This window comes from Colletotrichum abscissum (genome assembly GCF_030869225.1).
Source record: "Colletotrichum abscissum strain IMI 504890 chromosome Unknown Scaffold_17.1, whole genome shotgun sequence".
Lineage (NCBI taxonomy): Eukaryota > Fungi > Ascomycota > Sordariomycetes > Glomerellales > Glomerellaceae > Colletotrichum > Colletotrichum abscissum.
Window position 1 is genome coordinate 901,812 of NW_026850065.1, and position 24,615 is coordinate 926,426.

Below are 24,615 nucleotides of genomic sequence, written 5' to 3' on the forward strand. Positions count from 1 at the left end.
GACCTCTTACTTCATCATTGCCCAATCGTCGGCGATGGGCAGATGGGCCTCAAGGTCAGCCAGTGAGCTTCTGGCCCCGGCTCTGGTCCCATCTATTCAATGGCCGGAGGAATGCAGACCGAGATAAGTGATGAGCTCGGAGGGGTGGGGACATTGAGCTCACCGGGTCCCGACGATGAGATGGATGTGGCACCCGCTGCCCGCTCCCGCCACCTCTTTTTTCATGTTGTGCAAGGACGGCAGGCGCCATGGACAAAGGTGGTTCGGTCCGATCCTGATGATGTGCTGAACAGTCGCGCTGGTTGGACTATTCCAAAAGTCCAAACCGACATTTTGAGAAGGCGAATTTCAATGTCTGGGGCGGTAGAGAATCCATAGCTGAGAGAGGTTCGGCTGTAAATGTTGATGTTGTTTTTCCTGCACATGCCATGCAGGCCGACAAGAACAGACGGCGCGACGGCTATCTGAAGCGCGAATCCCACCAGTATGTACGCACGTCTTTCGTGCATATGCCGCTAATCATAGACACACCTTGACTGTGCCAGGTCGTCGACACGGCAGGAGAGGTCTGGAAGGACGAATACAGGCATACCGTAGAAGTGGATATTTGCCGGCTGGATGGTCAGTGGTGTTTTGACGCCGGCCCTTTGTCGATGGGAATGCCGGAGTTGCAACGTTGATACACACAATAGAGGCATAGCCACGGTGTAACTGGCAAAGGGTGGCTGGCAAATCGAAATGCGACTCTCAATACTGCCGCCTTTGCCAGCCAAGGCAACTCAAGAAGCAACGACGCGATGAACACAGCGTCTTTCACCCGTGATCCTTGCAACTGGCAAACTTAACAAGGGAAAGCATGTTTTGACTTGGGCCGTTGCATCGCATGGCCATCTGAGTAGACAAAAGCATTGCAAAACATGCAGCAAAACGTTGCGGCCTTCATCTCGTTCGAGGGGAAGTGCAGATGCAGCGGGATTGTGAGGTGGATGATGATTCGTGAATCAGGCCAAAAGAAAGAAAGACTCAAGTGCTAGTGTGGGGGGATGAGCGGAGACCTATCGGAAAGGGAGTTGCGGTGAGGCTGGCGGTATTTTCCGGTGAAGTCAGACTCATTGGTTGAACAGGTGGGCGAAAGGAGTGAGAAAGTGAGAGGATGGATGGACGCAGCATTCGGTTCTTGTTCGTGGGGCAAAAATCGGTGGATGTGACCGACTCACAGGCAGCGCGCAGCGGATGGGATATCGTGAGTGAGTAGGAGAGGTATCGACTCTGTCGAGAGACAGCTTCAGGCTGGATTGGGGCAAGTTAGCCTGGCGAGCCCAAGCAAGGTAGATGCCGACCTCAAGTCCAATCTTGCACATCCTTGAGGATAGACCAATGGGTTGTTGAGGTATTGCGTAACGAGATAGTGCTCTGATCTCGAGTCTGTAGGTCTCCAATGAATCATATTGTTCATTGTTCTCTCTGCATTGGGCTGTTGTTGATGTCCGACTAGAGCGCGGATAATTAGAAGAGGAACCGAGCCATTGGCCCAGGGCTGTGGGGGTTGACAGCCCCCGCTTGGATGCATTGGAGGTGCAGTAAAGGGTTTGGTGGTCAGTTGTTAACTTGTTGGAGACTTGCAGTTGCAGGCTTGAGCCCGAAGCCTGAAGGTGAACCAGCGACTCAGCTAGCCGATCTTGTTACTCGGTGGGCGGAAGAGCAGGGAGCGGGCGGGCGGGACGAGACCTAACCATGAGACGAGGAGGCACAGCGTATCCGTACAGCGAAAAGTGAAGGAGACGGTGACAGGGACAGGACAGGGTCCACGTGGTGCGCATGACATGTCTTTCTCTGCCAGGCCCGGTTGGTGTTGCATCGCCAGAGTTGCTTCCCCATTGTCCTTCTCGTCATGATTTGCTCCATGGATGCGGGTGTTTTGATATCGTTCCTCGCTTCCATCAGTCAGGCAGTGAAGAGGCAGGGTTAGGCAATACGCGCAAAACGGCTGGCTGTATGGAAGGGGATGGAATCTCGTGAAGTGTAGTTTTGCGGCGACAGAGGTCATTGACTTGGGTCTCAGCTGCTGTTTGGTTTCCGAGCTTCTCCGTAGTCAAGCCGCACATGCCAAGCGGACAGGACATGGCTAGACGCCCCCTAGCCGAGACACCGAGAACAGACGTTCACACCATTCCTCGGTCGGTGAGCATATTGGCTCGTTGAAGATCATCGGCCGGGCCGCGCGACTCAATTGATGGGCTGGGCTGGGCTGGGCTTTATTGACTGGGCTGCGAATCCTGCGCGAACGCCTGGATGCCTTTGAATATCGGGCGCATCTGTCGACTCTTCGGGTCTAAGTGAGGCCATGCCAGATCGTAATGCGAGAAGTTGTCCTTGTGAATGTGTGCGTACGGATATGTGTGCATGCCCAAGACAACGGATCTTTCAGTGTCCTGGACATTTCTGCCCTGCCCTCTCCGATCCCATGCAATGGTAGTTCTACCTTGCCCTTTGACTTGGAGCTGAAGGTGTGGACACTGTCGCAGTGATGGCTGGGAGTCTGGGACGCTTCAGCAATGACCCCATAATTCTACTCGATTCAAGCATCTCGTTAAGATCTAAGGTGGATCGCGGGGGAGAAGGGTGAGCAGACAAGAACTGGCTGGCCAAGGTAACAGGTCAAGGTACGGATGCTCTGTGTGGTGGTGATACCTAGGCTGACGGTTGGTGGTAGACTGGATTAGGTGAGGTGGTCAGGTATTAAGGTAGGCGGACGAGACAAGACGAGAAAACGCCGATGGGAGAAAAAAAAAAGACTAGAGGTTCGGAGCAGAGAGCGGCGGTTTAGCGGTTTGGCGGTTTGGCGGCAAGAGCAACCGTCGTATTTCCTCTCTCACCTGCCAACCCGAGACAGGTCTCCCGTCCTCCATGCGTGCCATGGAAGCTCACCGTCGGGCAAAGTCACTTCCCTGCCAAAATGACGGCACGGAGTACCTTGAGGTCTTGGATAGGGAAGGTGTCCCCGCCACGGCGCAGCAAACTGCCCGTGGCCCATCGCTCCATCCCACTTCACACCTCGCACCTTCCCACCTTTTGCAGAATCTGGTGCGTGCGCGTGTGGAGGTGAAAGGTCACCACCCCCCAGTGGCCCCCCTGGACCCTTCCTTTGACGTGCCAGGCGCTGTTTCCCCCTCCTTCCCCTCCAAGGGTTAAGGAAAAAAAATTAAAACGGTGCCGGGTCAAGCGCTCCGCGAAGCCTGACAAGTGAGGTTGTCGACTTTCCATTTGCTACCTTAGCTATTCCTGGATGTCAGGTAAGGTAAGGTAGGTAGGTAATGGGAAAGAACGCTGGAACAATAACTACCTCAATATGCAGTGGCTGGTACAAATGCGGGTGCGGCTTCCTTTCCGAGATGTTCCAAGGTCGGGTTAGTTGAGGTGAGTTGGAAAGAGTGCACCTCAGTTCCTTCCTTCCATTAGGTTGAGTGACTGAGTCCAAGTGACTTGAAAGAAATAGCATGAGGCAAAGTACCTGCCTTGGGTATATCAGCAGCCACCACGGAGACGAGGTACTTCATGAGTACATACCTTTCTCTACCTAAGGTAGGTAGCCCAGAATGCAGATGCAGATGGCGATGTAGACAAACCTGAGGTGCACCATGGGGTAGCAGGTGAGGTGGGCTGGCCAGATCGAATGGAAGCTGACTTGGAGGTTAAGACTGGCACGACTAGGCTCGGCTGGGCTGTGTCGTGCGACTTACTACTGCGCACCTGCCTTTCTCTGCTCCGTACGAATGAATACCCGACGACTGCTTCCTTGAGCCCATTCTTCTCTCTCTCTCGTGCTCTGCCATAGTTTCTTATTCATTTCTTGTTCAACTTGCAAGTGCCTATCATCCTACATCCATCTCCCCGAAAAAACGATTGAGCCATTCAGACCTCAAAGCTTGCCTTGCATTGAATCTCGCATGGACGTAGTCACCTAAGGTGCAACGGAGAGTTGAGGTGAGCGAAAACCTTGTGCGAAGAAGAAAATATGATGATGTTCACACTCATCCACGAATGGAGACTTTGGTGAAGCGTGATGCTGGAAAAGAAGAGGAACCCGGTCCTCTTGTTCTTGAGATATCCACACCTGCCAGTGCAACGACTCAGAAAACTTGAGGAAAGGACCGGGGGCCTCGACTCTGCGGGGATTTCTTTACCTTACCTACCACGCGTCTTGGCTTGTGTACTCTGTCTCTCTGTGTGTCTCGCTCTCTAACTCCCTTTCTTAGCAAGCAGAGAGTAAAGACGGACGGAAACGAAGCAGCAAACATCTTCAGATACCTTGAACCATAAGACCCGGTGAACGGAACATAGAAAGAAGGCCGACTACCTACAGAGCATCATCAAAGAACCAGAGTAAAACCGCTCAGCGTCGGCAAGCAGCAGCAACACAAGAAAAACATCAGACCGAAACCCGGACCCAGACCCGCTCGATAAAAGTCACAACCCTCACCTGGATCAATCACTCAGCACCAAAGCCCAAGCATCGAAACTCTGTGAACCCAAAATCCACAACATCCACGATCCCTGTCGCAGGGTTGTCTCGTTTCTCAGTCTCGTCCCTCTCCCTCCTACCTTGCCTTGTGCTGCACCTCTGCAAGTCACTCGGTTCACCTCAGTCGACGATACTCGCTCGTTACCTACCAATAAGGGCTTTTTAACCGCCGTATCTGTTTTCCGTGTATCTCTGACTGCAAGAAACTCGGAGAGAGGTTTAGTTGTACCGGCCCGGTCAACAGATTTCCATCCATCCATCCATCGATCCATCCAGACTGTAAGTATGTATGTCTCTCTTTCCACCTACGTAGGCCCAACTTGCCCCGTCCCCTTCACCCGTTCCCATCCCCATCCCCATCCCGGCCTGAACTGATCGGTACCTTGCCAGAAGTATCCATACCTCGTCGCTTTTTCTCTTCTCCCACCACAACAACAACATCCAAATCCACGCAATCGACATATTGGAGAAGGTTTTGCACCAGCCAGAGGTACCACCAGCGACCAAACCATAGTCCACTACTACCTCCACCACAACCAGCCCACCACCACCACACTACTGCGTACGGGCACTACCAGAGGTTCAGTACCACCTCACCTCCCGATCTCAATTCCCAGCGCCGTACCTTGCCGGGGGTCCTGGCCCGTGCTTTCTTCGCTCTTTCCCTCTCCGGTGCTCGGTGCACGTACCCTTAAATCCTGACCGACCGACCTTATTTTTATTCGTGCACCTTGGCCTCGGCCCTCATCCTCCCACCTTCACACACCTCGAATTGAGACGGTCGTCCACCGAAACCAAGTCTGATTGTCCTTCTTTTATTCTCGACCGTCCCTGCGGTGGTTTCTTCCGGTTTCCGGGTCTCAATTGGCATCATTTGCCCTCGGCGCATTCTCTGTTTGGCTGCTCCCCGCCTCCGAGGACCCGTTTCTTTTACCCCTCACTTTTCTCTGGTCGCTCTTTCGCGTCGGTGAATCTCGGTGGGGCACCACCACACAATCTGCCCAACTTCAAAGAAAAGGCGCGACAGCCAGACAGAGTCAAGTGCGTGTGTGTATGAGAAGAGAAGGGGCGCGGGAATTCCACTAGCCACCCTCTCTTCTTCTCGAACCTCTTTTCTTCTTCTCTCTTCTCTCTCATCTTTTCCGCCACATACAATTACACCAACGTACACCGAGGATGGGTCAAGGGTAGTTGCTGCTGTGACAAAGGGAATAAGACAACACAACTTGCAAGCATGCATCCGGCTCCGAGTCTGTTAGAGGCGCCTCCGAAGAATGGCAGCGAGGAGTCTGGAAACAGACCCCAAACTGGCTCACCTTCAATGTCTCATCATGAGCTGCCTCAATCGCAACAGTCTCCGCTCCAACAACAGCAGTCATTGCCAGCGCAGCATCAACCGCAGCAGCAGCAAACGACTCCTCAGCACCAGTCCCAGCAACCTCCTCCCACCCCCGGTCAGTCGGCTTCTCCTCCGCTGAGGAAGGACACCAACTCGTCCATATCAACTCAGGCCACGGCGGCATCCGCTGCCACCAATATGTCCGTGGACACAAGCAACACATCGTACAGTGCCGACACCTCTCCTAACTTAACATCCATATTCCATGTAAAGGATGGCTCCGACGTCTCTAACCGGGTCCGCGCGAGCAGGAGGCGAACCGGTCCTTTGTCCCAGCAACAGAGAGAGAAAGCCGCACTCATCAGAAAGCTGGGCGCCTGTAATGACTGCCGCAGAAGGAGAGTTGCAGTAAGTCACCCGTGACCCCTTCACGTCTTTATTATCAAAAAGTGCTCACCCCTGCTGACAATCCTGCCCTTGCCAAGTGCCATCCTAGCCATCACAACATGACATGGGAGGATGCCGTCAGGAAATATCATAGGTCTCACAGTCCCAGCATCCAGGATATCGCCCCGTCTATGGCTGGCCAGCGGCCCCTCAGCCCAGCGCCGGCCCTGAACAACAACAATGTGAAGTCAATGTTCACGCAGGACCCCGAGGAGATGGAGATAGACTCCCCAACGCCTCCTGGTGGTCACCGGCTCAGCGAGTCTCGCATTCGCACGCCACTCCCGACCGGCCCCAGGCTCGACAAGCCTCCAATTTTGCCTGGTATTGATAGTCTTAAATCTGACTTACAGACCAATGTTTCGAGAATTCTGTCTACTCCCAGTCGGAGCCGCTACTCAAGTGCGCAGGCCTTGCTTCTGTACTGGCAGGACGACCCTGATTTCAGCGTTGGAAGCTCCGTCAAAGAACTTGGAGAAGTTTTCGACCAGTATTACCGGTATACGTTTTCGATCACAACTATTCCGTCTGCTTCAGAGGCCTGCAAAAGCCCTTGGAGATGGCTCTCGCGCAAGATTACCGACTTTGTGGAGGACCGTGATCAACGGGACGTTCTAAAGATTGTCTACTACAATGGTCATTCCTACTTAGACGGCAACCGGGAAATGGTGCTCGCCAGGTGAGTACTTCTCAAGTAGCCTTCTCAGGAGGCTTGGAACCTAACGTCTTGCCAGCTCAAAAGACAAGGACAAGGCCGAGACTATCCGGTGGAGTGGTATTCAGCAGGTGCTTGAGGAGGCCTGTTCAGACACTCTGATTGTGATGGACGCCGCATTCTTTCCATCTTCCAAGATGCACCGCCAGCAAGGTGTCTTGGAACTGGTGGCTGCTGCTGTATCCGAGGAGCACTTCGATGCCCTGGATCGATGCACGTTTACCAAAGTCCTCACCGAGCACCTAAAAACACGCGCTTCACAACGATTCACGAGCCCCTTCTCTGCCGCAGAGCTTCACTCAAAACTACTGTCCAATTATCCTTCTCTCGTTCAGGATAGGAACCCTGAAAAGGAAACGATCACCAGCTTTCCATCTCCGCTCCATATGCAAATGTCGGGAAACGCTCGACTACCCTCAATTCTTCTCGCACCTCTTAACATTGGTCCCTTGAGGACGAGCCTTCCGTTCGGTACAGAAGGTCAGCAACTGGTACTGTCATTCCGGATAGGAGACGAACCGATCGACATTGACAACTGGACCGAATGGCTGAGAATGATGCCCGAGGGTGTCAAGGATGTGAGGGTTGACGGCCCTTTTCGACCATCTAGATAGGTTTCTGGTGGATTGAGACATCCAAGAGACGGGAAGCTGGGTCACTCGAGACGGGCGTCGAAATAACTTGACGGTGCTTTGACGCCGCATTATACGTTTTATCAATTCTCTTAGTCCTACTTCGACAAAGGACACCATCAGGGGGAAACGACGAGGCTACGGAACAGACCAGACGCTGCGTAGGTTTAAAACTTCACTGTCAGGCGCCACAGTTTGAGTTACTCAATGAGTGATCAAACCGACCTGTCTCCGCCGAAACTCCTGTTCCTCTCAGAGCCCTTTGCTGGGCCTGCTTTTACGCGTTAATGACTGATTTTCACGACATTGCATCATTCATACCTCCTCGTTAGGTCTGGGAGGCGAACGGTCGGAGTCGGGAGAGTCATACATATTATTTTTCCACAGCAAACAACCGGGCGTCCTGGTCAATCTACATAGGATTTGGGAGGAGGCCCGGTATTGGGGGCGAGAGATTTCACACAGCCTAGCGAGGAGTAGAGCGTGTGGTATGCTCGGCGTGGGAAATATCACAGGAAAACGGGAGGGGGAGGAGCACAGGAGCCGTGGTTCTTCAAATGGCATTACATGCAGCCTGTTGATGCAGTCATGTTTTACATGGAAGGACGTTTGCATTAGTGGATATCCCCAAATTCGCCTTTTTAAAGACTACGCATCTCTCTCTTCTCTCTCACACACACTAGCATTTCTCTAATGAGTCTTGCAAACAGAGGTCTTGCTTCTTCTCCAACGTCTCTGGTTTTAACCCCCCCCCCCCCCACCCCCCCCCCCCCGCCCCCCATCCCCACTCCCCCCGCCCCCCTCCCCACGCCCACCCCCCCCCTTGTCCCCCCCTACTCTTCTTTTATGTCTCTTTCACACCACGTTTTCTTCTTCCCCCCCCCCCCCCCTCTTTTCCCCCCCCCCCCCCCCCCCCCCCCTCCCTGGCCGGTGTAGTGAATATGTCCGTGATCCTAATGCTGACCAACTCCAGAGCAGTATCCTGTCTTCCTGCTCTCAAGGGAGCGACGGTGGTGAAGAAGAGTCCAAACATGACCTCCTTATCCTCAGAGGAACAACGTAGTTTCAGAAAAAAATGAATCCAATGCCAGCCGTGATGTTCCGTAATGTTGTATCAAAGAAAAGGCCGTTAATGCGCAAAATTTCATGACAAAAACCAAACTCTTAGATCGCCAGCACCAGCGCCGCCGCCGCCGCACTCAACACCCCAGTCGCAAAACTGACACCGGTCCTCGCGGCGGGACTATTGGCCTCAATGTTGCCAATCGCAAAGGTGGGGTTATAGTCCACCTCGCGGGTATCGAGCGTACCGTTCCAGCAGTACCGCGAGAAGCACTGCGCGCAGGCGTCGGGCACGGTCTCGCGGGAGCGCGCCATGCTGCGAGAGAGCACGGCGCAGGCGACGCAGACGGGCCACTGGGCGTCGAGGGTCGCGTTGCCCTGGGTGGCCGAGTCGTAGCCGTTTTGGATGATTGCGTCGCGCTGGTCGAGCTCGTAGCTGGGATCGAAAGTCGAGACGTTGGAGTGTGCGACGTAGGGAGCGTTGGGGAGGTAAACAACCAAGGGAGGCACGCGCTGGTTGCCCGAGAGGGTGAAGTTTGAGGCGTTGCAGCCAAAGAACGTCGGGCGGCGGTTGAGGCCTAGGTTAATGAAGGTGTTTGCGTCCGGGACGGGGGGGAAGAGGGTGCCGTTTGCGATGGGCTGGGCGACGCGGTCGTAGGTTGCGCGGAGGGCTGTGCCGTTGGGCCAGTTGTAGTTTGTGTCGGCGGAGGAGTCGACGGCGAAGATGACGTCGACGGCGCGGTTGGGTTGGATCAGGGGGTGGAGGGGGATGTTTTGGAGGTCTTCGCCGCCGTCGACGAGGGAGAGCTGGGTCTGGTTTGCGTTTACGTTTGTGCGCGGGTTGTAGCCGTAAAAGGGGTTGGGCACGTATTGGGCGATGTCGTTGTTGTCCTGGTCCAGGACGTTGAGGATGGTGGTCAGGGCGGACTGGATGAAATCGGGCAGGCCGGCGGAGGAGAGGTTCTGGAGCATGAACTGGTTGAAGAGGGAGGAAGAGGTGCCCATGACGAAGCCGGCCTGGTCGAAGCCGCGGACGCAGGAGCCGTTGTCCGGGATGCGGCCGGCGGAGAAGTTGGAGGCGAGGTAGCGGAGGGGAGCGAAGCCGTAGGCCGTGTTGTCCCAGGTGCCGAGCTCAAAGGGGTTGAACTCGTAGACGGTAGCGTTGAGAGAGATGATGCGCTCGTTGGGGGCGCGGCCGTCGGCGACGAGGATAGGGAAGGGCTGCTGGCCGGACTGGAAGTCGGGCTCGTCGGCGATGGACGAGAAGGTGTAGGCCGGCCCGCCGTCAGTGGCGTTGATGAGCTGGTAGGAGAGAGCGCGGCCCCAGTAGTCCGTGATGGAAACCTCGAAGCCTTGATCCTTGGTATCGACTTGCTTGGCAACATCTCTCCAGTACTCGGCTGTGTTGAGGATGGAGAGGCCGGATTCTTTGGGGCCCGAGAAGATAGATCGATCGAATTTCCAGACAGCGGATCCCTTTGAGCCGCGCTGCAGGTCGACCACGGAGGAGAAGTTGTTCGTGAAGATGGAGCCGACGAGCCATCCACCGCCAGAAAGACCGGCAACGTAAGTGGCGGACTGGAGGAGGCCACCGATCTGGCCAGATGATGTCGAGTTGGGGGTCCGGCTGTCTGCGGCAGCAAGGAAGCCGGCGCCGTTCATGAGGGCCCGGTACCCACCACCTGACACGGCAAGGGCGATGTTGGGCAATTGCGATGATGATGAGCTTACACGGTCAATATAGGCACCGGCATCAAAGTTGGGAATGCTGACGCGAGTTAGGAACTCGCGCATGGGTTCGACTGTGGCTTTGCGGCGAAGGGGGAGCCATGCTGTCTCGTTCGGCGACAGGGCCGATGCGGACCGGATTGTAGGACGGGCGGACGGGCAGTCGACGATCGCGGGTGCGTAGCCTCCCGAAGGCGAGTTCGGGAGGGCGCGGGGGTCCAGGGCCTCCATGATGAGCCCGGCCGCCATTGGCTTCACGGGATCAACCGCCCACACCGGGGCAACGGCAGCTGCCACTACCAATAGGGATGAGAGCATCATTGTATGTGAATCCTCCTTTGGTCCTAGGCCTATTGGAATAGTCGAACCAGAGGCGGTGGGTTTGTAAGTGGGCGAACAGAAGGGAAGCTTGAAAGGGGGTATCAAAAAGAGGATGGGGTTGTGAAAGATATACGGATAACCCAGACTCCAAAATAGAAAAAGGATGGATCGGAAGGGACGGTAGAGATGGGCGACGGATGGACACTACTAGTAATAGGATCCAGCGATTGTCGACCTTGTGGGCATGGCCCAGCGGCTGTGCGGTGCGGCGACTTTGACGGGGATGAGGAAGCTTCGGCCTTTTTCACGGACCCGTCGAGCTAAAGAAGGTTTACGCCTGGTGTCTGCCGGTATGACGTCGAATTGGAGAGTTTTTGAGTGTGAGCGCGGTCCTTCTTTTTAATCGGACTGAGACGTCGGGATGCCGTGGTCTTTTTTTTTTTTTTTTGCTACAAGAGGGCCCCTTGTTGGCCAATGCTTGGTTGCTAATGGAGGAGCGATGCGATTTGACGGGAGGATCAGTTCCTGCGTTATCCAAAGTGGGTGTTGGGATGAGTTGTCAATGGTGAGAGCTAGGATTAGTAGCTGAGCTCCCAATGACCGTTCCCAGACGTGACGACGTTCTGCGAGAACGAAGTGGACTTAAGGTTCGGGAGACAGGCAGATATTCAATCTCAGGGTACTCAAGCGAAAAGAGAGCGTGATCCAGCGGCTATTAAAAGGGATTACCAACGGCGGAGCATTCCACGATACGACAGTGGAGTCTGAGTCTGTCCGTGAACCTGGACAAGGTCTTTGATTGAGGTGATCTTTGATCTGACCCTGTGTGCCGTATCCGTAAAGTTTCATGTATGGACTGACGAATAAGAGGGAGATGAGTACTGTGTAACCCGCAGAGCCTAATAAGCTGGGCGTGCTGGGCAGCTGAGGCGGGATGAGATGAGTACGCGGAAATTGTGGCTATGGAGCGAATGGGAAGATCCGGATCACCCGGCTTGGCTAGTGATGATGTGAGGTCAGGATCCAAAGGAGTCTTAGTACTCCGTACAGAGTTGTGGTCTGGTGCCCCAAAGAGGGAATTTGTAAAAGGCAAAAAAGGCGGCCTCTTTTTCTGGGGCGATCAGAAGCTCATTGGAAACAATGTGGAGCCTTAGGGATACGCGGGTGCCGAAGATGAGAGAGGATCCGTAAAAGAGTACGATAGGGCAGAATTCGGTCCAAGATGCCGACGGGGAGATGAGAAGACAGTGAGCGCCCGGATCCGGATGATGCAAGGAGATGACAAACCCTGTGAGAGATTAGTACAAAACGAGAGAGAAGGGCGAGAGAGCACGGTAGCCCAGGGCGCGATGAGGTCAAGCGCCGCAGTGCTGAAGCGGCGGGTTCCACGGTCTCGGGTGCGGCGTTTTATGAGATGGAACCTGGTCACTCGGTGTGGCATCTCGCATGCCGCATTCTCTGTTCGTACAAATCATGTGCATCCGTAGAGGGAAAAGTACGGATACGTCGCCTTGCTGTCGTGTGCTCGTGCAAGTGTTGTGCTCGTGCCCGAACTGTCAGACTTGAGCCCTTCCTTGAGGTGGTTAGCCATCAGTCGCAAGCCTCCTGAGGCGTTTGATGCTGATTCCCCTGCCATCGTCTTCCCCAATCCGGACAATATGTGACATGTCTTCCATCCGTGCTGACCGCAATTCCTCGGCATGCCATCGTATACAATACGGCACTCTGCCTCCTGCCTCCTGCCTCCTGCCTCCTGCCTCCTGCCTCCTTTCAAAGCCCCCGCCATCGAGTGGTGGGCGAATGGCAGCGACAGATTTGTGTGGGTGAGACGAGGCATGCGTCGACACAGCAGGGCCAAGAACGGTGCCTGGAATCGATCGGCGGCAACGGAAGAGGCGGAGGCTAACACGGTTGGTGTTGGTGCGATGTGTTGGCCTGCTGTGTGTGTGTGTGTGTGTGCGTGCCTGCGCCATCCCATTGCTGACTCTCATGCTCTGCTGCGGCTGTCTTTGCTGCTGCTCGCCGAGGTCGCCGCCCAGCCCTGAGAACACACGACAACGTAACCCCGATGGAAGTCTGTCGGGAAGTATGGAACGATATCCTACTCATGCGGACCTCTGAGTCTGTCCGAGCCCTTTCCAGGCGGAGCGCGCACTATATACGGAGTTTGTGAGGAGACGACCTGCTTCGTACAGCCCCAGGTATGCAACTGTGCTTGAGTTTGCCATGTTCCTTGAGCCTCGGGTTGCCCTATGGCCTGCATGAGCCTCCCGAGGGTCCAATGAAGGGTCGATCCCGAGCCAGCCACTACCGGAGTTTTGCTTAAGGGCCCCATGGCGTCAGAAGGTGCCGCCGCACCGCATTAGCGAGTGCTGGTGCGGGCAGACAAGCCTGTGTCTAGGGTGTGCCTTGTCAGAAGGGGCAGGCCGGAATAGAGTAGGTTGCAGATTGAGTGCGGGGAGAGAGATGCTCTCTATTGCCTGAGATCTCTTGGATACGTCAAAACGGGACGAGGATGAGTACGCCGTGCTTCGGCCAGGCGCGATTGATGATTCTGCGCGAGGTGGAATGTTTCAGCGTGGCCCAGAAGAGTCCACAGCAAGATCCCCTTTGAGCCACCTCGACGTCAGACGGTCGACACGCCGTTTGCTTGAACCAGGAGCAAGCATGGTGAGCGTTGGATAGGTGTAGGTAACAAAGCGATGCTGGTTCTAACGTCGCGACTAGCCAAATTCCATTCGTTAGAGCCTTATCAAAGAGGTTAGCGACCTGAGGTCATCGTCACTCGCAAAGTATGTCATTTCTTGTGGATGTCACGGCGAGCGCTCTCTCGGCAGTCTAGGCTTGGCTGTTTGGTGTAGCAGACATGCATCGCGTTTGATGGATGTGGTACAGGTCGCGTGGGAGATGCCGTTGGTAAACGCATGAATTGTATCGTTGTTTATCAACAACACAATCAGGTGTTGATGCACTGCTTGCTAGAGGTCACACTGGCGTGATGGGAGATCCAACATCTTATTCGATGACGCGGTGTAGACTAGGATCGGGCGTGTTCTTCTTGTTAGCGATGTTGTTTTGACGAGCGAACAGAAGAAAAGTAGTAGACGGCTGGCAGATACCGGGTCGCCAGGTGTCAAGGGTTTCCAGGGTCGAGCACCTGACATTTTGTGGAGTTTTCCCGGGAAAGGGCTGCGGCGTTCCGAAAGTGGACCCCTTTTGGAGGTTGACATGGCAACGGCAATTACGCGAAGCTCCATATCAACAAAACCCTCCGCCCGCTCTTCCCTGACTTTGAGCTTCCAGTTCAACCATCGCAGCATCATGTAAATAAACGACAACATACTCTCGACAACCACAGTGTACTAATCCAACCAGCAAACACAACCAACACCCGTTCTACCTCATCTTTGTTTTTTTTGCACTCGCCCTCAAACCCCACGCACACACAAGATGGAGCCTCAATCACCCCCTAAGCGTATTACGCGCTCCAGAGCTGCAAAGACTGCCGATACCACGACCAACACTAGAGCTACCAAGATCGTGACCGCTGCGGCCAAGGCGAAAGCCAGCGTTTCTGCCCCGACGCGATCGACCTCAGCGAAGAGAAAGACACGAGCCGATGATGCTGAGGAGGAAGAGCACACCGAAGAAGCACAGCAATCCGAGGACGCACCTCGTGCCACAAGAGCTACCAGAGGCCGCCCCAAGAAGACAGAAGAGCCTGCTATACCGGCAACAGTATCCTCATCATCAAGTGGTGTTCCTGGCCGAGCAACTCGTGCACGAGCTGCTGCGCGCCAGGTTTCTGGCACACTTCCCTCAGCTCCCAAAGATGAGCCAGTAAAGCCTACCCGTGGCCGGCCTAGAAAGGTGGCAGCTGAAGAATCTGCCTCTAAGGCAGCGGAGCCGGTGAAGAAGACGACGACGCGTACTCGCGCCGCACCAGTCACAGCAGCAAAGCCCGCCGTCAAGAAGACGGTAACATTCCAAGAACCCGAAAAGGAAAACATCGCTCCTGACGCAAGCAAGAAGACGACCGAGAAGCCCGCAGCTACCACTGGTCTCAGGGGCAGACCAGTACGAAAGCCTCCCGTTCCCAAGGCACCTCGATCGACCAAGTCCGCCGCCGCCGCCGCCTCCACCGCCACGAAGACGGACAAGACTCCTTTGAGCCCTAAGAAGGTTACTCAGGTCCCAATGCCTCGCGACTTCTCCGATGACGAGTTGGCCGGCCCGGACACACCCCCGCGACCAATGATGAAGAGCCCGACAAAGCCGCCCACTGGTGCCCTCGGATCCTCCAAGAAGCTCAACTTGCTGCCTGCCGATAAGACTTCCGACTCAGAGCAGTTCCATGATGACGAAAACTCCACCAAGCCTACGGAGAAAGAGGATGAAGTCACAAATGCTCTTGCTTCTCCCGCCAAGAGACTTCCCAACTCGCCTTACCGGGACTCGATGAAGTCCCCGGCTAAGCGTGCTGAGGGAGTGTCTCTGAAGCCTGCAGCATCACTACAGGCGAGCGGCGAGAATGGTGCCGCATCCTCATTCAAGTCATCTCTGCTTCAGTCGCCGGCCAAGCGTCCGCAGTCCGCCATCAAGCCCTTTGCTCTGCCCTCGACCAATGAGGGCGAGAAGAAGGTTTCCAACTTCAAGGCTTCTCTGCTTCAGTCACCAGCCAAGCGACCCTTGTCTCCTATCAAGGGTATGACCGCAAAGCCCATGGAGCGACTGGAAGAAATGCAATCTCCCGCCACAAAGCCTCTGTTGCTGTCCACACCCACTGCTCTGCGCCCTGTCAAGCGATCTTCCGAGAAGCTCATGGCTGAAGAGTCGCATGCCGATGCCGAGGATGACGAGGAGCTCGATGAAGTCGCCGAGGCCATGCTCAACGAGTCCATTCATTTGGAAGAGCCGATGCAGTTCCCCGGTCGCCTTTCAGCTGTCTTGCCAAGGCATGCCGACCCCGTTCTCAAGAAAAACATTCCTGTTCTGGAAGCCCCCACTGAAGAACTGAAGCCGGCTAAAGAGGTTGACCATGTTCAGCAGTCAGAGGGACCTGCAGAGGATGATGTCTTTGTTGACGAGGCTACTGAGGAGGGTTTGACTTCGGACGGGGAGCCTATGATGGTCGACGACGAGCCTTATTTCCAGCCTCAAGCCGCAGCTGCACCTCAGCTCACTCTTCATGCCCCCAGCGGCATTTTTGGCCTCCGCCAGAAGGATATGGACCCGTACGGCAACATGGAGTCTGACTCTGATGATGAGCTCGCCAACAGCCCCAGAGTTTCTTCAGCTCACAACATGGTTCTTGCCACCCCCGCGAACTCTCGACGAAGCATGGCCAAGTCTCGGGTTTCCAGTGTTGGCTTCACTCCCTTGGCGGACCAACTCAACGCTTGGTCTGCTGCTAGCCCTTCCAAGACACCGAGACGCCCCGTCACTCCTGGACGCTCGGGTGCTGCCACTCCTCGCGCCGAGGATTCTCCCCTCCGAAGCACGTACTTTGAGGATGAGATGACTGTGCGCGCCGATATGGACGCTCAGAATGAGATTGAGGCTGCTATTGAGGCCGAGATTTCCGCCTCTGCTGAAGCCGAAGATCCCGAGTTTGACGACCTCATGGTCACTGAGGAGGACATGGCTCTTGCGGCTGAGGCCAACGAAATGTCTCTGATGGAGCCTGAGGAGATTGATGAGATTGTCAACACGTCCAACAGCTTTGATGACACTCTCTCTGAGGCAAGCCAAGAGTACGGCGACGAGAACGACATGCCCGTTGACCCCGCCATGTTCGGCGGCGATGCGTATGTCCCCCCAGTGACTCCTAACCGCATTCTGGCGCGCGAGTTCTCCACTGTCTCCAAGGTTCCTTTGAAACCTGCCGATGAGTCGACCCCTCGTCCCAAGAAGAAGCGTGCTGCCAGCATTTCCCGACTCCCAGTCAGCCGTCCAAGCCTGAACAGGAGTGCTACCGTCATCTCCTACTCGCCTGGCAAGACTCACAAGGATGAGGACGAGCAGAACGATAACGAGCTCGACTCTGCCCCCGTCACTCCGGCCAAGTCTGATGTCTGGTCGAGCCTCGGAACACCGGCGCGTACTCCCCGCCGGGACCTCAACCCAGGTCTCCTCCGTGGTGCCGTCGTTTTTGTGGATGTGCACACCACCGAGGGTGCGGACGCCAGCGGTATCTTTGTCGAGCTTCTCGGTCAGATGGGAGCGCGATGCGTCAAGACCTGGAACTGGAACCCAAGTGCTGCTGGCAACTCGGATGCCTCAAAGATTGGCATCACCCACGTCGTCTACAAGGATGGCGGCAAGCGCACTATGGAGAAGGTCAGAGAGTCCAATGGTGTTGTGCAGTGTGTCGGCGTGAGCTGGGTTCTTGAGTAAGTGTCTTCTAAGTCCTTTTGAATGGTGTCTGGCTAACCCATCGACACAGCTGTGAGCGTGAGAACGAGTGGCTCGAGGAGGCGCCATACTACATCGACACCTCCATGGTTCCCCGCGGAGGCGCGCGCCGTCGCAAGAGCATGGAGCCCACAGCGCTCGCCAACCAGGACGGCATGCTTGTCCCCACGCCCGTCAAGGCTGGTCGCGATGCCAAAACTGCGCCCAACACGCCCATGAACCGACGTGATAGCACGGTGTGGATGCACACCCCTTCAGACGAGGCTGAGGACGACGACGATGACTGGCAGGGCCTGATCTCTCCGGTTCCCGTCACGCCTGCGCCTGAGGCTCTTGCTCGGTATGCTGCAGAGACGCCTTCGGGGATGACTGAGTATGACTCTTCTCCCACCAAGACCCTGCACATGCAGACCTGCCCTCCTAAGCAGAATACCTTTGTCCAGATGGGCGAGGGCATTCTCAACAGAGACAAGGACGAGAGCGTCATGCAGCGCCTGATGGCGGCTCGCAGAAAGAGCTTGCAGTTTGCGCCCAAGATTGGAAGCCCCTTGGCCAAGGCCTGGCGCTAGATGTTGATTATTTTGCAATTGGTTTGTGGTTCTTTGTCCACTCAGGCCTCGGCCCAGATGCGACGGGATTGGTTTTAGACGGCGTTGACACCGGATATGGGATACGGATTCCCAAGGGACTGGATCAAGGTGTTTAGGTTATTAGATTGGTTGTACATCAGAACATACGCTGCGCTGCGAGGGCAGCGTTGATTGTCTTTGGAACACAATTTGAAAGGACTCTTTGATTGTTCGTCTTTCATTTCAGATTTAAAATCCCCTCCCGCTGGCAAGCTTGACGTGATGCTTGTTTGCAGTAGAGGATATCTCAAGTCCCCTGACCCTTGTCCGTATCTGGCAAGGTGACGCATGTTGGCCGCGCGTTCTTTTGATTGGGCCAACCAAAGTCCCGACGTCCCACGTCCTAGAGACCACACGCTTGACTTGACTCGAGGGTGGCATTGATTGATTGATAAGGAAGATCCATCCGACACACATGAGACTCTGAGCTTTGATACCCATTTGGATTGTGGCGAAGATGATAGTCTAGACTTTTTTGCTTCTTTTTCTTTGTTGTGATTGCTCATAAATCTCTATTTGCACTCTACAGAATCTACTCTGAAGAAGATGCGGTCACTGCGAGCCTTGACGGCGTCGCTGCTCGCGGCTCAGTACGTCGCCGCCGCCGACGCCTTCGCGGCCGATGAGGTACAGAAACCCGTGGGCGTATCATCGTCATCATACCCGACATCGCAAGACGGACCCGGCTCTTCATCGCCCGAGAGCAGCGATGATGGTGGCCCATCGTCATGGTATGCCAGACTGAACTACTCGTCACCGGCGCCGCACCTGTTCGCTTCGGCGTACGGTCTGCTCCAGCAGTGGAGCAACACCGTGTTCCCCAACGGGCACGCGATGGCGGCGGTGGAGGTTCCCGCGTTTACGCTGTTTTATCACGGGCGGATGGACGAGGAGGATGTGCCGAGTCCGGAGTGGCTTGCTTTTGATATGTGAGATTTTTTTCTTTTTTTGTCGGCAGCACTTTTCCCCATGTCCGTGCGTGGACTCTCATGGGGGTGGTGATTTTGAGTGATGTGGATTGGTGTGTAGTGTGTTCGCGTGGTCATGATGAGAGTCTCATGGGCGAAGGTAACCTCCTTAACCTGGGCTCGGCGAGCTAACACGGGAGGATCCTTGCAGAGAAATGGCCTATGGCATCATGGGCAGCACACGCCAGAGCTTCATGCTCACGTACCAAACCACGCGGCCCGTGAAAGCGCTCTACTTTGACGGCGAGTCCGCGGCGCTGATGGGGCTGGGACAACTCGACACCCAGATGCTGCATTTATACGGCAACGTGTCCGGCCCGGAGAGTAATGGAGGAGGTCCGTGGCGCGGGTTGGAGCCCGAGTACGAGAGGGCCATGGGGCTCTGCGACTGGTTGCTGGAGAAGGGGCTACGGGGGCCCGGGTGGGGGTTTGAGGGGGTTGTGAGGATGAATACGGGGTTCGAGATGATTTGGTGTGATTTTGGGGGCGGTGGGAGTTTGAGGTTGGTTGGGAGGGGGAATGTTACTGCGCCGCAGTTGAGGAAGGAGGACGACGATGATGATGGGGAGAAGAGGACGGAGAGGGATGAGGTTGAGGGATCCATGAAGAAGGCTGGTGAGAGGTTGCATGGAGAAGAAGGGGTTCCGACGTCGGTGTATCCGCTCCCGCCCCAGCCTACGCTAACAGACCGCCCCGTGAGCCCTTCCCGTCCACCGATGCCGCCCAACTGGCGTGGAATCATGGGTCCCGCCGAGCGGGAGCCGTTCCTGCAGACGCAAGGGTGGGGATGGTTCGCCTCGGCGACGTGGCACTACGGATCCAACGGCCTCGGACAGGGTAAAGGGGAGACGCGGGCGCGGGTGCTGGGGTGCGGGATCACGAGCTGGTACGCGGATCGGTTCTGGGGGTCCGTTGCGGAGGAGGAACGGGCGAGGTTGAATCTTACTGCGGAAGGGTATTGGAGTGATAGAAAGAGTGTTGGCAACCGGAGTGAGGCGTTGGCGAAGCTTGGGAGGCGGAGGAGGATGCATCATTTGGAGAATGTGACGGCGGAGGCGGCGGCGGGGATGAGGTGGGAGACGGAGGTGATGTTGAGGGACGCGCTTGTGGGCGAGGGGGGGTGTAGTGGGATGGAGTGGGTGAGTTCCATGGGGGAGATTGTGCAGCGGACGGCTGGGCATTTGATGGTCATGGAGGAGGGTGCAAGGTTCGGCGGCGATGGCAGTGACTGGAGCAATGTGACGGCGGTGAGAGAGTGGTTATACAAGTTGCGTGGGCAGAGCCACATGTTCCTCGTCTCGTTTCTGGAGTACCCGCGCGAGATTGATCGGCAGACGTGGGATGTCCAGGGCGCGCTGTTTGCGGAGACGTATTCGCGGTGTCGGTACCGGTATACGAGGTTGATGGTTGATCTACCGCTGAGCGTGAGGGAGCGGGATCTGAGGGGCGCCGTGGAGGAGGTCATGGGTGGGATCTGCGGGGTGTTGCTTGAAGTTGGTTTCGGTATCGAGAGGGCGTGGTATGATCTCGAGCGAGTCGAGACGTCGGAGCTGAAGGCTGCGAGCGGCGAGTGGGCGGATGGGGTGAGGCGACTCCGGGCGTGGGTCGGTTGGGAAGGGGAGTTCATCCGGTGTCGGGATGTTTGCGGGTGGGATGAGCGGTGCTATATCCCCATGTGGCCGTTGTTGAGGTCCATGTGGGGTGGCAGGAGACCGAGGCCACCGCCGGAGGGTGGACCAGGGAACGGGACGGAGCCTGGATATGGTCGGCCGCCGCCGCCGCCGTATCGGGGTCGGGGACCTGGGTACGGCGGGAACCATACCGGGCCGCCTGGGCGTGGGATGCCGGGGCGGAGTCCGATATGGATGGGCGATGAGACGGATTTGTGGGAGCCGAAGTGCGTCAAGATGGAGGATATCATGCCCAGGACGAGGGGAGACTAGATTTCGTGTCATCAGTGAGTCAATGTGAGTGCTGTTCATGGTTCAGCTTTGTGTATCAATGTCAGTGACGGCAAGAAGCCGACGTTCATCGAGGTGTTAAAGCCGTCAAGGGCGTAGTCTGGTTCAAGTCGAATCACGCTGAGCACGCAGTCTTGGTAGAAACGAGGGATGTCCCATGCAGTCCACTTGGGAGGAAGGGCGTCCAATTCTATTTGAAGCTTGAGACTTTGGTCATCTGATCTAAAGACCATAAAAGTTAGCCTTGCCGTAGTAGGGAATTGTGTCGAAAAGCGGACAGAGACGAACCATTGAATAACATGTGTAATCCTGGGCCTCAACAAACATAACCTAAAACTTTTACTCCGAAGTCTATAACCATGCCAGCCATCGGCCGCCTCAATCGTTCATGAGCGCAAGTACGCTTTCATCGCCTTGACAGCGTCTCCGTCGTTGGCCTTGAGCAGCTCCGTCGCCTTGGGCTTGGTGAGCTCCAATTCGTCAACCTATGTCCTTGTCAGCTTGTATTCCTTTGTCTCATTCCCAACTTTCGTCAAGTCTCAACATCCTCTCATGATGGGGGCTCCCATCTCTCGACCGTCTTCCATCGCGCGTATCAGGTAGGTAGGTTGACTAACCAGCAGGGCAACATCGGCGGCATCGACCTTAACGTTCTTCACCTCCTTCTTGGCAGCGGTGGCGCCACCAAGACCCTTGATCGCCTTCTGGGCGGCATCGACATCGACCTGACCGCTTCCCGAATCGTCGCCGCCGGCATCGAGGCTGGCGAGGGCGGACGCTGCCTTGCGGTCCTCGGCTGACTTTGCGGGCTGGACCTCCTCCTCGACATCGCCGGCGGTGGCACCCTCGACGACGGTGGGGGGCTGCTTCTCAGACATTTTGTGCAAGGGATTATACCGGCGATTGGATGTTCGGTCGATTCGGGGGCCTTTGGATCAGGATTCGAGGGGCGAGACTATGATCGTGTGGTTGAAGAGCTGTGACGTTGTGTGGACAGTCGGGCACCACGCGGCGGCGCAGAGACAGCTCTTTCCCGTTGGAATCGAATTTGTGGTGGGGCAGGTTTAGGTGGGGGCGGGGAGGGGGAGCTACCTTATGGTACGTACCTTACCTTCCCACTCCTTTCCGCAGGTGAGGGGAGGTGTGCGGCGTGCCGCTTACACCGATGGTGAGCGTTCGAGGTAGGTCGGTACGCCTCGGCATAGCGTTGCCCTGGAGGAGGACAATGTACAACTTTAATTCTCAGGTTTAGCACCAGACGGCGACGCACACCACAAACTCGACACACAAACACGCAGGGTTTGACGGATGGTCTGGTTCCTGAATTTGCTTTGCTCTCTTCGGTTCCGTCCCTCTCGTTTCCATTGGTCAATTTCAAGCAAAGCAAGCACACCGTTGCAGGTGAACAGGCCCTTGCCCGTTATTAAGGATTTTTCTGCTCGCATTCATCCCACTCACCGGTCCAATTCACTTCCTAGTAAGGTAGGTACAGCGGAGTATCCAGATTCGATCACTTACTGTACCATGCGCCTTTGAACCAGTCATCCAGTTTGCTGTTGACTCACCAAGGTACATATGCCAGGACTCTTGCCCTCTTGTCATGACTTTCAAGTTGAATCATTTTGAAAGCCGGTGCGAATTCTTCCCCAAGTTGACTTACCTACTATTTCTCCAGCTTCCCTCTACGTCAGTTTTGGCGACAAACCAGCCCGGCACCACTTGACTGTCCACAACTCCATCTTGAGTCACCAACACAATCACCAACACAACACATCACACCATGTCTTCCTCCGCAGAATGGTCGCCCGACTCCTGGCGCTCAAAACCCATCAAGCAGGCTCCCGCCTACCCAGACGAAGCCGGCTTGAAAAAGTCCGTCAAAGAATTGGGACGGCTACCCCCCATTGTCCACCCAAAGGAGATTGTCGCACTCAAGCAGCACCTCCGTGATGTGGCACTCGGCGAGGCTTTCCTGCTCCAGGGCGGTGACTGTGCGGAGCTGTTCGACTACTGCGAGCCCAATGCAATCGAGTCAAAGATCAAGCTGCTGCTGCAGATGAGTCTGGTTCTCGTCTGGGGTGCCGACAAGCGCGTGGTGCGCATTGGCCGTATGGCTGGCCAGTATGCCAAGCCCAGATCGAGCCCTACAGAACTGGTTGACGGTGTGGAGATGCCTTCATTCCGCGGCGACATTCTCAACGGCTTCCACGTTGATGAGCGTGAAATTGACCCGCAGAGACTCGTGAAGTGAGTCATGCAATGAAGACAAATCATGTGTCACCACCAGAGCTAACCAACACCAAAGGGCCTACCAGTATTCTTCGGCAACCCTCAACTACATCAGAGCATGCCTCTCATCAGGCATCGCCGATCTCCACAAGCCACTGGACTGGGGCCTGGGCCATGTCCGGGACCCGGAGCTCAAGAGGAAGTACTCCGAGGCCGTCCTCTCCCTCACAGACATGCTCCGCTTCCTCCACACCATCGGCGCCGACCGAAGCGACAAGCTGGACACGGTCGACCTCTTCACCAGCCACGAGGGCCTCCTCCTCGAGTACGAGCAGCCGCTGACCCGCCTCCTGGAGACGCCCGTCCCGCGTCCCACAGCAAACGGCAACGGCCCCCGGAACGACAGCAGCAGCGGCCCCACCGAGACTAAGAAGGAGTACTACGACACCTCGGCCCATTTCCTCTGGATCGGCGACCGCACCCGGCAGATCGACGGCGCCCACGTCGAGTTCTTCCGCGGCATCGCCAACCCGATCGGCATCAAAGTCGGACCCACCACGCCCGTGGACGACCTCCTCGCCCTGCTGCGCGCCCTCAACCCGGACAAGGAGCCCGGCAAGATCACCCTCATCACGCGGTACGGCGCCTCGAAAGTGCGCTCGCTGCTGCCGGCGCACATCCGCGCCGTCGAGGACAGCGAGTACCACCGCTGCGTGGTCTGGCAGTGTGACCCCATGCACGGCAACACGGTCTCGACGGGCGGCGGCATCAAGACGCGGCGCTTCCGCGACATCTTTGAGGAGCTGCAGGAGACGCTGCGCATCCACAAGGAGCAGAAGAGTTACCTCGGCGGCGTCCACCTCGAGCTCACTGGTGATGCCGTGACGGAATGTCTGGGTGGTAGCGAAGGGCTGGACGAGGATGATTTGTCGACCAACTACACGAGTTTCTGCGACCCGAGACTCAATGAGAAGCAGGCGCTCGAGTTGGCGTTCTTGATTGCGGATCACTACAGGAACGAGAGAAGACCGGTTTTGTAAAGCGGCGGTCTTGGAGTTAGCAGAAGTACATTTAGCAGCGGCATCTGGACATTCGGGAACAAAAAATGATCATGGAAAGTTCTTCTTTCGCACCTGAGATGAATTCATCTTACATTCAACGTAGCTCATGCCACTAATACCAGGCACGCTTGCCTTAAATGACCTGACAGTCATGGCGTAAACCCCGGGGTAAGCCACAAGCACCACCACTCTTTTACATACCTGCGGAAACCCGTGGGACACATGGACCTCTAAATACCACGAACCCACGGAAGAGGAATCGATTTGATAATGAAACATGCAACCGCAGCTGGACTGCGTCTCGGCTCACCTTGGACCCAACATGCGGGGAGGCCCTGGTGTTGTTGGTTGTGGTCCACCGGCTCACCGACGCATTCACTTGCCCAGCAGGGAAGTTTCAGGCGGATATCAGCGGGCCAAAGATAAGGTGGCAGGCGAGGTACCTCTCCTCACCTTAAGGTGCCCTACCCTTAGTAGGCTCTAGAGTCTGTACAGCGCGCCTTACGCCCTTTTACCCCAGCGGCCGATAAGGGGAGCGGGGCTTCCCCGCGACTCCGCCGGCTACCCGTGACCGAGCGTGTAAGTAC

The 24,615-nt window shown here is 56.0% G+C and overlaps 9 protein-coding genes across 9 annotated transcripts; 5 read left to right on the forward strand and 4 right to left on the reverse strand.

Annotated features, from left to right (window-relative positions):
* Nucleotides 1-1,669: 1,669 nt before the first annotated feature.
* Nucleotides 1,670-2,047, reverse strand: CABS01_07959 (uncharacterized protein; the record flags this gene model as incomplete). Its single annotated transcript, XM_060541321.1, has 1 exon — nt 1,670-2,047. One exon carries the CDS (start codon nt 2,045-2,047, stop codon nt 1,670-1,672), a length of 378 nt encoding a protein of 125 aa, XP_060402821.1.
* Nucleotides 2,048-3,289: 1,242 nt separating this feature from the next.
* Nucleotides 3,290-3,499, reverse strand: CABS01_07960 (uncharacterized protein; the record flags this gene model as incomplete). Its single annotated transcript, XM_060541322.1, has 1 exon — nt 3,290-3,499. One exon carries the CDS (start codon nt 3,497-3,499, stop codon nt 3,290-3,292), a length of 210 nt encoding a protein of 69 aa, XP_060402822.1.
* Nucleotides 3,500-4,387: 888 nt separating this feature from the next.
* CABS01_07961 (uncharacterized protein) lies at nt 4,388-5,217 on the forward strand (the record flags this gene model as incomplete). Its single annotated transcript, XM_060541323.1, has 2 exons — nt 4,388-4,805; nt 4,913-5,217. Coding segments are annotated over 2 exons (723 nt in total), but the record flags the coding sequence as incomplete, so codon positions are not given.
* A 539-nt stretch (nt 5,218-5,756) lies between these two features.
* On the forward strand, nt 5,757-7,637 carry CABS01_07962 (uncharacterized protein; the record flags this gene model as incomplete). The annotated part of the gene is made up of 3 exons (XM_060541324.1): nt 5,757-6,269; nt 6,347-6,987; nt 7,043-7,637. The coding sequence occupies 3 exons, from the start codon at nt 5,757-5,759 to the stop codon at nt 7,635-7,637; spliced, it is 1,749 nt and encodes a 582-aa protein (XP_060402824.1).
* A 1,182-nt stretch (nt 7,638-8,819) lies between these two features.
* CABS01_07963 (lysophospholipase) lies at nt 8,820-10,766 on the reverse strand (the record flags this gene model as incomplete). The annotated part of the gene is made up of 1 exon (XM_060541325.1): nt 8,820-10,766. The coding sequence occupies one exon, from the start codon at nt 10,764-10,766 to the stop codon at nt 8,820-8,822; it is 1,947 nt and encodes a 648-aa protein (XP_060402825.1).
* A 3,450-nt stretch (nt 10,767-14,216) lies between these two features.
* CABS01_07964 (uncharacterized protein) lies at nt 14,217-17,749 on the forward strand (the record flags this gene model as incomplete). The annotated part of the gene is made up of 2 exons (XM_060541326.1): nt 14,217-17,158; nt 17,212-17,749. The coding sequence occupies 2 exons, from the start codon at nt 14,217-14,219 to the stop codon at nt 17,747-17,749; spliced, it is 3,480 nt and encodes a 1,159-aa protein (XP_060402826.1).
* A 606-nt stretch (nt 17,750-18,355) lies between these two features.
* On the forward strand, nt 18,356-20,720 carry CABS01_07965 (uncharacterized protein; the record flags this gene model as incomplete). The annotated part of the gene is made up of 2 exons (XM_060541327.1): nt 18,356-18,738; nt 18,929-20,720. 2 exons carry the CDS (start codon nt 18,356-18,358, stop codon nt 20,718-20,720), a joined length of 2,175 nt encoding a protein of 724 aa, XP_060402827.1.
* Nucleotides 20,721-21,124: 404 nt separating this feature from the next.
* On the reverse strand, nt 21,125-21,616 carry CABS01_07966 (uncharacterized protein; the record flags this gene model as incomplete). Its single annotated transcript, XM_060541328.1, has 2 exons — nt 21,125-21,223; nt 21,356-21,616. 2 exons carry the CDS (start codon nt 21,614-21,616, stop codon nt 21,125-21,127), a joined length of 360 nt encoding a protein of 119 aa, XP_060402828.1.
* A 369-nt stretch (nt 21,617-21,985) lies between these two features.
* Nucleotides 21,986-24,007, forward strand: CABS01_07967 (3-deoxy-7-phosphoheptulonate synthase; the record flags this gene model as incomplete). Its single annotated transcript, XM_060541329.1, has 3 exons — nt 21,986-22,139; nt 22,484-22,985; nt 23,044-24,007. Coding segments are annotated over 3 exons (1,620 nt in total), but the record flags the coding sequence as incomplete, so codon positions are not given.
* Nucleotides 24,008-24,615: the final 608 nt, after the last annotated feature.